Genomic DNA, 12,207 nt, shown 5'->3' with positions numbered 1-12,207 from the left:
TGGAAACAGTCGCTCTTGAGGCGCGACGGGTTGTGAAAAGCAAGAGAAACAACGAGGCCTCAGGTTGAGGCTTCGTTCTGAGCTTGGGAAACTGCAGTCTGCTTTGAGAAGCTGCCTGGACGTGGAGTCGACAATCGACTCGTGCGGGGAGGTGATCGACCGATTCGGCCTGCGTCTGGCCGCGGAGCCTCCGTACTTGTTCTCACACCAACGGATCGTCACGTTGTTGATCCGCCTGTGGAACTAGGACCTCGATTTAGGCCTTGTCTGGAGGACAGGCCAGGCCGGGATTTGTGTGCTGAACCCTGGAGAGAGATCGGTGGTCTTGCATCGTCGATGTTGCGCGGAGCCAGAACGCGCCTAGAAAAACGTGTGCACACGGTGACTAATGAGGCAACGGGAGTGCTGCCCCGCCATTTCTTACAGCGAAGCACGTTCGAGCTGGGAGTTCGAACCTGTGGACAGCCGCTTGTTTGTTACGAGCGACATTCGTGCTTTTTGGACGCTTTCCTCTCGTCCATGAGCCATCACCAAGTACTCTGTCTGTCTGCATGCATGCTACTTGTCTGTCTGTTTTGTCTGCACGTGTTGTATAAGGCATATTTCGTAGTGATCCCCTCGAAACCTTTAGACCATGGTTCCCTCGTTAAGAACGGGTTGATTGTTAATAAAACCATTGTCATGTTTATTGCTTGTGTTGTGATCCCTGATGTCCCCAATAAATCTGGTTAATTCGTATGCAGTTGCCGCTATGGATTAATGCGTGTCGCGTTGAGGAAAGATCCGTTCGATTGGCATATAAAACCAAAAGTGGTTACAGACTGGTGGACTCCGCTCAGTCCCTGACAAAACCAGTCTGTAACCAGGGGTTCTATCTCCCCAACTGGTAAGGTTCAGGATTACGTTGGTATCGCGATTGAAGACACGTGACCCGAGGCCTGTGCCGAGCCGGCCGGCGTTATAGATTCCCGGAGACGGTGGTAGCGAGGCTGGCACCAGGGACTGGGTCAGAATCCCGTCACCCCGGATCTGCAACAATATGTGTGTATATATGTATATGTATATGTATATATATATATATATATATATATATATATATATATATATATATATATATATATATATATATATATATATATATATACGAGCAAATACCACACGTCGCTTCACTGACGGGAATACGAAAGGGGGGAGGGAGAAAAAGAGGGGGATTAGAGGGAAAGAGGGGTGGGGGAGAGAGGAGGGAGGGGGGAAGGGAATACAGTGTGAGATGAGAGGAATGGAAGGCAGACGTGTGTTGGAGCATTAATTACCGCCCGGACGCATCTGGAGCCAAGCTGCCCAGTGACAAACACCGTCTAGACATAACCACCATTCGGATATGTCCAGAGACAGAGAGAGAGAGAGAGAGAGAGGTATGGCAAGAGGAAGCTGCACTGTATTGGGAATTGGTAGAGCAAGAATGGGACAGAGAGATGCTTTATGAACAACACACACACACACACACACAACACACACACAGCACACGCTTGGTAATATCGGCAACAACCCAAAAACCTTGAGTAGTTTTCACCGAAAAACAACGTTGCATTTATATAGACATTTCAGGGATATGTTCACAAACATTCATCTTTATAAACAGCTGTGTGTGACTGGTGTTAAACAAAAAAGGTGTGTCGCGTTGGAAGAAATCGGTTGGTGTTGCCCAGACTTTTCTCAACCCCAAGCCCCAACTGAATAAAAAAAAGATTCAAGAGCAAACCTAATTGTATTATTTCTCCATTTCAATTTTAACATATTTCAGCTTGTTTTTCTGACTTTTTAAGTTCTTTTCCCAAATGATTTTTAAAGTGTTTCATTGCATGTGAATTAAAATAACTGTCATCAACAGGTCACTTCAGCTTTGTAAAATTCCCGTGCTTTGAAAACGTCCATTATTTCCTCCGCCACCGAAGGTGAAGGAGGTTGTTTTCACCCCTTTCTGTCTGTTTGCCTGTTTTTCTGCGTACAGGATATCTCAAAAAGTTGTCGACGGATCCGGATGAAATTTTGTGGACAGGTTCGGTGTGTGACAAGGACGAAGTGATTAGGTTTTGGTGAACATACGGATCCGGATCTGGATACGATACTTGTTTAATTTTTTTAAGTGATTCTTCACCATTGAGAGATAGGGCCATAAACGATATAGTACTGTATAGCATGATATTTAAAAAATGTATTGGGCCCGATATGTTCTCGTGGTGGAGGTATCCGCTCTCCCGAGTATCCTTTGAGTTATCCATGTGCCAAAGCGTTCCCCAGTGAGCTGACGAAACGATTATAGACCAGTTGCGCTCACATCCATCATTATGAATTATTTTGAATATCTAGTTTTGCACAACCTGAAATCTGTTCTTCCTGATTACCTTGACCCTTTATCAGTTTGCCTATCGTTGTAATCGATCAGTTGATGATGCTGTTTCACTCGCTCTCCGTCGTCACGTGTTAAACCATCTCGAAAAACGAATGCCGACCTACGCTCGGTTACTTTTCTTCGATTTTAGTTCTGCTTTCAATGCGATTTAATCTCACAGAATTCATGTTAAACTTGATGCACTTGGTCTTGATGGTTCGATTTGTAACTGGATTTTGGATTTTCTTTTCGACGGACCACAGGTGGTAAAAATTGGTTCGAAAATTTATTCGACGATCACCCTGAACACCGGAGAACGTCAGGGCTGTGTTTTATCCTTCATGTTATATTCATTGTTCACGCATCAATGTGTCGCATCATCTGATAGCTCACTGGTGGTGAAATTTGCAGACAATACGACCATTGCTGGCCTGATTTTCAATGGTGATGAAAGTGATTCCCATAATCAAGTTGAAAAACGTGTGGAATGGTGTTCTTTAAACAATCTCAAACTCAACGTTGTGGTTATGGCTAAGAAATTTTCTATTGGTTACCACTCAACGTCATGGCTATTCAACCCTTGGTTATTCACGATGCTGAAGTTGAAATTGTCACTTCTTGTAAATTTTTAGGGATACATATTTCCAATGACTTTAAGTGCGAGATAAACGCCAATCACTGTGTGAGAAATGCTCAGCAGAGAAACGGTTGTTCTTTCTTAGAAGGTTAAAAAGTCTCAGTGTCGGCCATCCTCTGTTGATCATATTATATCGGGCAGTGATAGAGAGTGCCCTGAAACTGTCTGTCACCAGGACAACTGATCCCAACTCAACAGGATAGTAAAGACTGCATATAAAATTATTGGGTGTGATCTGCATTCCATTGAGAGCCTGTACTCCAGTCGAATGGCACTAAGAGCAAAAGCTATCTTCCGAGATGAGTTCCACCCAGCACACGACATTTTTGAACTACTCCACTCGGGTAAACGTTATCGTTCCATCAAGGCCAACTGTAATCGCTTGCATGACAGTTTTTACCCAACTGCAATCCGCACCCTCAATTAATCTGTGTCTAACATTTTGTGAGGTTATGGATATTTTTAACCAAGCCACTAATTTCATTTCAACACCAAAATGTTGTTTAGGGCTCTCTATTCACAATGAATCTATCTCTATTTCTTATTCAATGTAATGTTTAAGCACGCACTGTCAAAGTGATTCTCATTGTATATGCATCACGTGTATGTGACAATAAACTCATTATTATATTATTATTATAAGAAAAATACTGCAATACTACCTTCGAGTAAGTTTCGGAAACTGCCATTGGCATGCCTGTCAAATGGAAACACGTCATATTCTGACATGTTGAGACAGTAATTTACATCCTCTGAACTTGGAAGCTGTGGGCTGTGGAACCGATCATGAGTGCCAGGTCTTCGCTCCAACGGACCCTCACCTTTCCCGGCACAGAACATGCCCTGTGATGCATACTCGGCATCCCGCGTGCACGTGATCTGGACATACCAGTGGGTATGAGGTATGAGGAAGGAAAGGGTCATTGTAACCTCAACCTCAGTTTCTCTCCCTCAGTCTCTCTCTCGCTCTCTCGCTCTCTCGCGCTCTCTCTCGCTCTCTCGCTCTCTCGCTCTCTCGCTCTCTCGCTCTCTCGCTCTCTCGCTCTCTCGCTCTCTCGCGCTCTCTCGCGCTCTCTCGCTCTCTCTCGCTCTCTCGCTCTCTCTCTCTCTTGCGCTCTCTCTCTCTCTCTCTCGCGCTCTCTCTCTCTCTCTCTCGCGCTCTCTCTCTCGCTCTCGCGCTCTCTCTCTCTCTTTCTCTCTCTCTCTCTCTCTCTCTCTCTCTCTCTCCATTTCATGTTTGACAATGATCAAAACACATGAATAATATTTGTCAGAAGTCCATGAGGAAGTATTACATGACCATGACTTATTACAATAGTGTACTTCCTATGTAGACATAGATCTTAATGGTGAATACTTCAGTTGATGGAGATGTTTATCTCCTGCCCTTCATTTATTACCTCACCTGCCAAGCAGCAAAAATGGAGCCAGAACTAACTGGACCCAATTCACTCAGCTGATAAGCTCCGAAAAGATCATCTGTGCACACTTGGCAATTCTCTGCATCCCGCCAGTCCCAGTATGGCAAGGATAAGGTCAAATCACCAGACACACGTTGCAGCGTGCGTTCCCAGGCTAACAGGAAAAGGCGGTGCCAAGGCAGGAAGCCCGCTCCCTCGTGAGCATAGTCAGGTCCTGTGGAATCATCTGCAGCAGATATTGGGTGAGAAATGGATGCACATATTAGAGTTATGCCTGGTGTGAGCTTAATGGTTAGGGTGGTGGGCTTGGGATCCGAGGATCCTGAGTTCATATCCCACTCAGCTGTTGAATTAATATCAGGTGGGGTTGACTCTGCCTGTCATCCTTCCGAGGTCGGCAAAATGAGTGCCAGCTTGCTGGTAGACTGTGTCGGAGTGGCGACCCGTCCAGGATTGTGCCCAATTGCCAAGGAGACTGCTTCGGCAGCACCAAGGCTCTGCACAGAGTATGGTCCCAATGGATGGATGCATGGAAATTAGAGTCGGTCCAAACCTTCTATGAGGTACAAGTTTGATGAAAGAAAGTTTAATTATATGAGATAAGTTTAATGATTGCAGAAATGCCCCACACAAAAAAAACACCAAAAGATAACGTAAGAATGAAGACAAATGTAATATTTACAAAGTCATTTGCTGAGGAGTGTGGAGTTTCTTTGGATGTAGAACAATTTCCATTGAACTGCTCAGTAACATTGGAAGTATGTGGCCTCGTCATGAGGACACTGGAATGGTATTCCAAAGATTGTGCCTAAAAACTGAAAGCAGCAGTTTTATGGGTTTGATTTCTATCCTTTGGGGGAACCGAGCTCATATTAGAAGTACAATGCTGCTGTTGGATTTTCAATTTTTAATACCTACCTGGCTCGCTAAAAATCTTCAGTGAGGGGATACTATTCCTGCTTTGCTCGGTGTGGTCTCCATTGCATTTGATGCCGACAATAAGTTTGTGAGTGACTCTTGCTCTCACAGGGGCAACTTGGGATGTGAACGAAAAATGAAAACCATGACAAAGCAGCAGTTGTCAAAAAGGAAGTAAATAAATAAGTATTTTTTAAAGAATCAATGCGCACAGGAATGAGTGTTTGCACGAGTGCAGTGACACATTATGGCAGCTGCACATCACAGCTGAATGCTCGTACCTTTTCTTTGAGAAGCAAAGTAGTGCATCCAGACGAAAACGTCATAATATGAAGCATTTGCAAAAACGGGCAAACTTCCATTTGGTCCAGGGGGTGTCACCAGTATGCAGTAGGTAGGATTGATGGTAACCTGTAAGAACAAACTCAAATGGAGGTTGCATTGTCCCAAGCCAGAATGCAGCTCTTTGTGAAGCAGATGCACTCTTTTGTTGACAAGTGACGAGGTCTTATGTAAAAACTTGAAAGTATAAGAGGAGGATTTAATGAACAAAACATTATTTTGATGTATGTTCTTCCTTATTGAATTTCCAGATCTTCCTAAGTCACTGCATTTATTTATGAGAGAAAACATGTCAAAATATTGGGATTCCGCATTTCAGCCATACCTGTGCAAGACTTGATATTGAGGAGGTTCCAAGTCCAATGCAATAGAACTCCAATATGAAGCCATAATTTAATTAAATGCCTTGAGCTGTAAGTAATAAGAAATAAGTAAGTAGTCAGAAAATTTTCTGTAAGGCTCACTTGGCTGCGCCTGGATGGGTTTGAAGGTAGTGGAATAGTGCCTGAAACCCAAATCCTATGCATGTTCCTCTTGATCTTGACTTCATCTTTGCTCTTTACTTCTTCGGGTTCCTTCTTGGTCTTCCATTTCATTATGTTTGTACCATATCCTGATGTTGTGTGGACTGTGCTTCCTCGTTGACAGACCTCTGGAAGCTTGTACATGGTGCTGTGTTTGAGCCTGGGGAGTAACTGCTGAAATCTATCTGTCTGGGGTCTTCCCGACATCTTTGTTCTTTTGTACTTTTCATACTTCTTTCTTATTGGTTCACGAGTCAGTAAGTGACCACTATATTCGTTATTGGTGTGTGTGTGTCTGTCTGTCTGTCCCGAGCATAGCTCCGTGGGTTTTGATCCGATCCTGATAAGATTTTGGTGGGAGGTTTATATCATGATCTAGTTGTGTTTTCCTGAAAATGGGCGTGGTGCGCCCATTATGGGCGGAGCCACGCCCAAAAAACGTGTTTTTTAGGGGGTAGCCGATTTCAATTTACATCTTCTCCGAGGGGTTTGTCGAATCTGACGGGTTTCGGTATTTGGTTAGCCCAATGGCACCTGCATAGCCCCACAGAGCTCGATTTTTCGTTTTCGTCCCAAGGTCAAGGTCACGAACTTAGAAAATTGCAAATTTTGACATTAAAATCATATGACCGCCCAAACTTTGAGAGCTTGGATGACAATATTTTTTATGCATAATCTTGAGGTCATTCCCCACCTAAAGTCTTAAAACCATTTTGTTCTATGTCAAACACCTTGCCCGTGGCGCGCCCTTCAAGTTTGTTTTTACCCTGATTTCATCAAAGTATGGATAATACGAGGAGTGCGAAATGCCATATAGCCTATATGATGTTATATTGTTCCTGGAATGTTCCAGAGGAAGTTTTGCACCAAAGGTCATAATCCTTGACCTTTGACCTTTAAAGTTCACAAAGGTCAAATTTTCAAAGTTGTGGGAATCGAACCGGGTTTTCGACCTTCTTCGATGAACTAACTCCAATAAGCTATAGCACGTATCCTGTTTCCTTATTTTAATGTCCACAACATTGTTTTGTGACCTTTAAAGGTTATGCAAAGGTCAAATTTTGAAAGTTGTTGAACGAAACCGGGTTTTCAACATTTTGCAGCTAATGACCTGTCACTCGTACCACATCATGTTGATCATTTTTATAACTTGGTCAAACATTATCACATTGTCTCATCCTTGACTTCTGAAACAATCTACATCGTCAAATACCGCTCGTGAACCATCATCGTCTTCAGACTTGTTTTTTTTACAATTCTTTTTATTCATTCTAATTGTTGCCTTTTCTTCTCTTTCCTCTCTTTTACTCTCATTTCCTCTCATTCATAATTATCCATTTCTCAAAGGAGAAGTGAATTCTTGAAGAAATTTTTCGGTAAGGCTCACTTGGCTGCACTTGGATGGGTTTGAGGGTTGTGGAGAGGTAGCTGAAACACGAATCCTATCCAGGTTCCTCTTGATAACTCCATCTTTACTCTTTACTTATTCAGGTTCCTTCTTGGTCTTCCATTTCATTACACATACTATTAACACCTGATGTACAGCAGCCACAGGTCACCAAGGAGAGGTGAAACAATACTGTTGTGTGATTTATGTCATAACATCTTAGTTGAAGTTAAATAACAAGTAGATGATAATATCAGAAACATTATTGGAATACAATCTATCGAGGGACTTGTATGTTGTATCTGCAGTCTCTGAATGGCAGCTCATGGGGGTGAAAAACATCAGTTAAATTATTAAAGTGCATACAGCACTGTAATATTGTATGAGCCAGGTATCGCTTTATGGAGTATGAGATGCTTTATTATTTTGCGTGTAGAGTTTGCGTTTATAGAGGAGTAGTTATTTCAGCATTTTGTCCTTGTGCTGTTGACCATGGAGTTAGAAGAACACTGACATTCCAGTCGAGGGAATTTATCATCACATGTTGACCCAAATCCAGTGTTCAGGGCCATCAGGAGAGGTATTGCCTCAGGCAGGATGAACAATGGAAGAGATTCAAAATGTTCAGATCTAATGTGAAGTCGCGTGGAACTGTATCTTGCGACATTCTATGGTTGGGGACAAAGCGACACACCCGGGGTGTGTTCCGTTAGCAAGTGATTTGCTTACCACTTGCCAAGCAGCTTGCTTGATTCAAAGCGCCCAAGGAAGCACTCCAACAGAACGGAGTGCTCGACACTGCTTAACAACACGGTGGTCTCCAATGTAAACAATGCTATCATGGTACTCGATCAAATGCTGTCCGGGCCATCGTTTTCCGTTTAACTCGATCCTCTTGTGACGACTCCCCCAAACTATTTTATTGTGCTCGCAGTGGCTACAGAGTACAGGGAAGAGAGAAAGAAAGCTAAAGAAATGAGGAGTCAAAATAGTGGGGCAACTTAGCATAACAATTGTGCATTTTATGAGGAAAGCACCAAATTTAGCACACTAGTAGCCTAACATATTATTAACAGATTTGGATTTTGGACCATCTCAAATTCAGCCGCTGATGGCTGTAGAAAATGGCTGCCACAGCCATCAGCGGCTGAATTTGAGATGGCCCAATATCCAAATCTGTTCATAATATGTTATGCTACAAGTGTGCCAAATTTGGTGCTTTCCTCACAAAATGCACAATTGTTATGCTATATTTAGCTAAGTTTCCCCACTATAAGGAGTCCCCTGCCAAGCATATCTGTAGACCTACCACTGTGCATTTTGTGGAGGGGTTTTACGTGTTTGTAAATGATGAATAATTCGGATGAAAAGTAGAAGTAAAAATTTTAAGTATGAAATACACGTTTCAATAATACTAGCGGAGCTAGTACCGACCCTCTGGGTGGGTAGTGTTTGCGCAATACTTGCTGAAAAAATGATGGTCTGTATGCAGTATCGCAAGAAGACTCTTTTGATGTTTGTGTGGTGTGTGTCTAAAGGGCGAAAAGGTCTTAAGGGTCAAAGAGGTTAAAGAGATACAAAGTGTACAAATGGTCTATAGGGGTCTTTAAGGGTTTTAAAGGTTTAAAAGGGTATGTTCCAAGAGTAATTAGGGTCTAAAGGAATCTAAATAATTTAAAGAGTCAAAGGCATCTTTAGAGGTGTAAGGGTCTTTGGGGTGGAACAGGTCTAAAGTGGTCTAAGGGGTCTGAAGGGGCTAAAAGGTCAAAAGGATCAAGGAGTCTAAAGTGTCTTAAAAGGTCTAAAGGCTGTTAAAAGATCTATAGGTTCTAAAAGGATTTAAAGGGTATGTTTCAATAGTAGTTGGTTGTCTAAATGGGTATGATGCGGTGTATAGGATCTGAAGGTCAAAAGGATCAATGGGTCGAAGGGGTCAAAAGTGTCGAGCGTCCTAAGGGTCTAAAATGTCTTAAAGTGTCTTAAAGGGTATAAAATGTCTGAAGGATCTTAAAAGGTACAAGTTGTCTAAAAGTTCCAAAGGGTATGTATGGTAAAAGTATGGGAATGAGGGGGGGTGGGTTGGGCCAGTGTATAGTAGTCTAAAGGTTTAAAAGGTACGTTCCAATAGTACGTAATTAATAAACGTAGTCACAGTACAACTGATGTTCAAATAGTATGTAACAAATTCAAATCCATTGGGACCATACTCTGTACAGAGCATCAGTGCTGCTGAAGCAGTATCCTGGGCTATTGGGCACAATCCTGGACGGGTCAGCCCTCCAACACGGGATACTCGAATGGCTCCATCATCCCAGCAAGCTGGCACTCATTTTTCCAACCTCAGAAGGATGACAGGCAGAGTCAACCCCACCTGGTATTAATTCAACAGAAAAACAGGATTTGAACTCAGGACCCGAAGATCCAAAGCCTGCACGTAATAAAGAGACATAAGTACTCATGTGGCTTTTTTCCTTAGACACACAGACAGACATGAATGGCTTTGGTCAGGTCAGGTCAGATCTGTGACCTGCTACAGGTACCATGTAAACCTGTACTAACCTGTTCCATGGTCGGGTTGTCGGCGACTAAACCGTCTCCCCCACCAGGTTTTCTGGTGAGGAGGGTGTTTGGATATGGACACCCAGCAGGATTAAAAACAAAACCTGTCAAAGGGCGGAGGAGCTCCTTGTGAGCCAACGGCCATCCATATCTAGTGCCCAACTGTGTCTGCGGACATCCTCCTGCAGTTGGGTTACTTTTTTTATTAGGAGGTTGGTGGCAGGATTTGCACTCCGGCCACCGTAAACCCTTCATTCCGCAAAACACAAAAACGTAAAAAAAATCTGAAAACCCACTCCGTGGGAGTACCTCCTGTGCAGCTTCCCTTCGCAGGGCAGCTCACCGGATGGCGGGATTGGGGCAAAGCCTTCGGGACCCCCAATCTTTGATGAAAGGAGGGAAACCACGGGGTAACCTCCCTTGGTCAGATTGCGGGAGTGTGTGTCGGAGTGGTGCTGAGGTGTCATCCACCAGACGGCGGTCTCCTTGGGTTAAACTGAGGCGGTCCCTTCGGGTGGGTGCCTGGAATGTCCGATCCCTAAGAGAGGATGATCACCTCTCTCTGTTATCATCTGAGCTCAAGCGTTTGGACATCAATATTGCAGCTCTCTCTGAGGTTCGGAGACCGGATTGCGGCGAGATAATGGTGGGTGGTTACACCTTCTATTGGTCTGGTCGCTCTGATGGTTACCATACCCAAGGAGTTGCTGTAGCTGTGTCCAGTAAGCTGACCCCAATGATAATTGAGGTAACACTGGTCAACGAGCGTATTATGAGACTAATATAAGGATTCGTCACTCCTGAGGTGTCATTTCCCTGCTCTCTGTCAATGCTCAGACTGAGGCGAGTGATCTCACCGTGAAGGATGCATTCTACGCCACGCTCGAGTCTGTGGTTGATCAGTGCCCCAGACGAGATACACTTCTAGTCTTGGGGGATTTCAATGCATCGACGGGAACTGATAGGGATGGTTATGAGGTGTGTGTTGGTCCCCATGGGTCAGGAACTATGAATCAGAATAGCACTAAGTTCCTTGACTTTGCAAGAAGTCATGGACTAAGGGTGGCTGGTTCATGGTTTCAGCGCCCACAAGCTCATCGCAGGACTTGGTATTCCAATGCTGGCGGTGTGGCAAAGGAGATTGACCATGTCCTCGTTGACGGTCGCTGGAGGATGATTCAGAACTGCAGGGTCTACCGGAGTGCTCAGTTCCTCAATACTGACCACAGGCTTGTTGTAGCAACTCTAAAGCTGCGCCTTAAATCCTGGAGAATGGTGCCATCCCAGCCGAGGCTGGATGCTGGCAAGCTCAAGGATGAGAGTAGCTGAGGAGTTTGCGAACAGGCTGAGTGGACATTTGCGATGTCTGGGTGCTTTGGGGGGGTCCTGAAGACTGATGGATTACCTTCAAAACCACCGTCCTTGATGTTGCCAGTGGATGTCTTGGAACTCACCGCAGGGCAAAGAAGAATTTTGTCTCTCAAGGGACACTGGATACCATTGACCAGAGTCGCAGGGCCAGGCTGAATGTCAGAGCTGAGCTGTTCAGGGAGCTGTGGCGTAAAACTGTACGTGCACTGAGGGTGGACAAGGAGGCCTATGTGCGAGGAATCTGTGAGGGGGTAGAGCATCACCTGTGGACAGGTGATTCTCGTCCCGCTTACAGGGGAATTTGCACATTGTGTTCATCCAAGCCCATCCCTCGGAGCACTGCAGTAAGAGCAGAGAGTGGTAGGCTCTAAACAGAGGAGTCTGAAGTGAAGGCCCGCTGGGCCGGTTACTTTGAGCGGTTGTACCAGGCTGATCCACCAGCTGTCGAGTTGGACGTCAATGGTGTTACAATCCCTGTTGCTGACCCTCCAATTAACTGTGGTCCACCTTCGCTTGTGGAAACACGGGCTGCGGTGAACCAGTTGAAACAGGGTAAAGCTCCAGGGATCTGTGGCATCCATGATGAACTTCTCAAGGCTGGTGGAAATGCTGCACTCGTGTCGTTGCATGCAGTTTTGTGCTCTGCCTGGAACACA

The 12,207-nt window shown here is 44.5% G+C and overlaps 1 protein-coding gene across 1 annotated transcript in view; it reads right to left on the bottom strand.

Moving 5' to 3' along the window:
* Positions 1-12,207, bottom strand: part of TYR (tyrosinase) — a 31,549-nt gene that overhangs the window by 10,778 nt on the left and 8,564 nt on the right. Inside the window, exons 4-6 of the mRNA XM_085882897.1 lie at positions 5,650-5,779; positions 4,435-4,676; positions 3,692-3,908 (exon numbers count right to left, since the gene is read on the bottom strand). Of these exons, the coding sequence (XP_085739023.1) occupies positions 3,692-3,908; positions 4,435-4,676; positions 5,650-5,779 (589 nt within the window). The remainder of the gene's footprint in view (positions 1-3,691; positions 3,909-4,434; positions 4,677-5,649; positions 5,780-12,207) is intronic.

Source organism: Eptatretus burgeri, chromosome 1, assembly GCF_056783735.1.
Source record: "Eptatretus burgeri isolate ZD-2024b chromosome 1, Ebu_testis_v1, whole genome shotgun sequence".
Classification (NCBI taxonomy): domain Eukaryota; kingdom Metazoa; phylum Chordata; class Myxini; order Myxiniformes; family Myxinidae; genus Eptatretus; species Eptatretus burgeri.
Note: the sequence above shows the minus strand (reverse complement) of the source record. Positions and strands in the feature narration are given on the sequence as shown.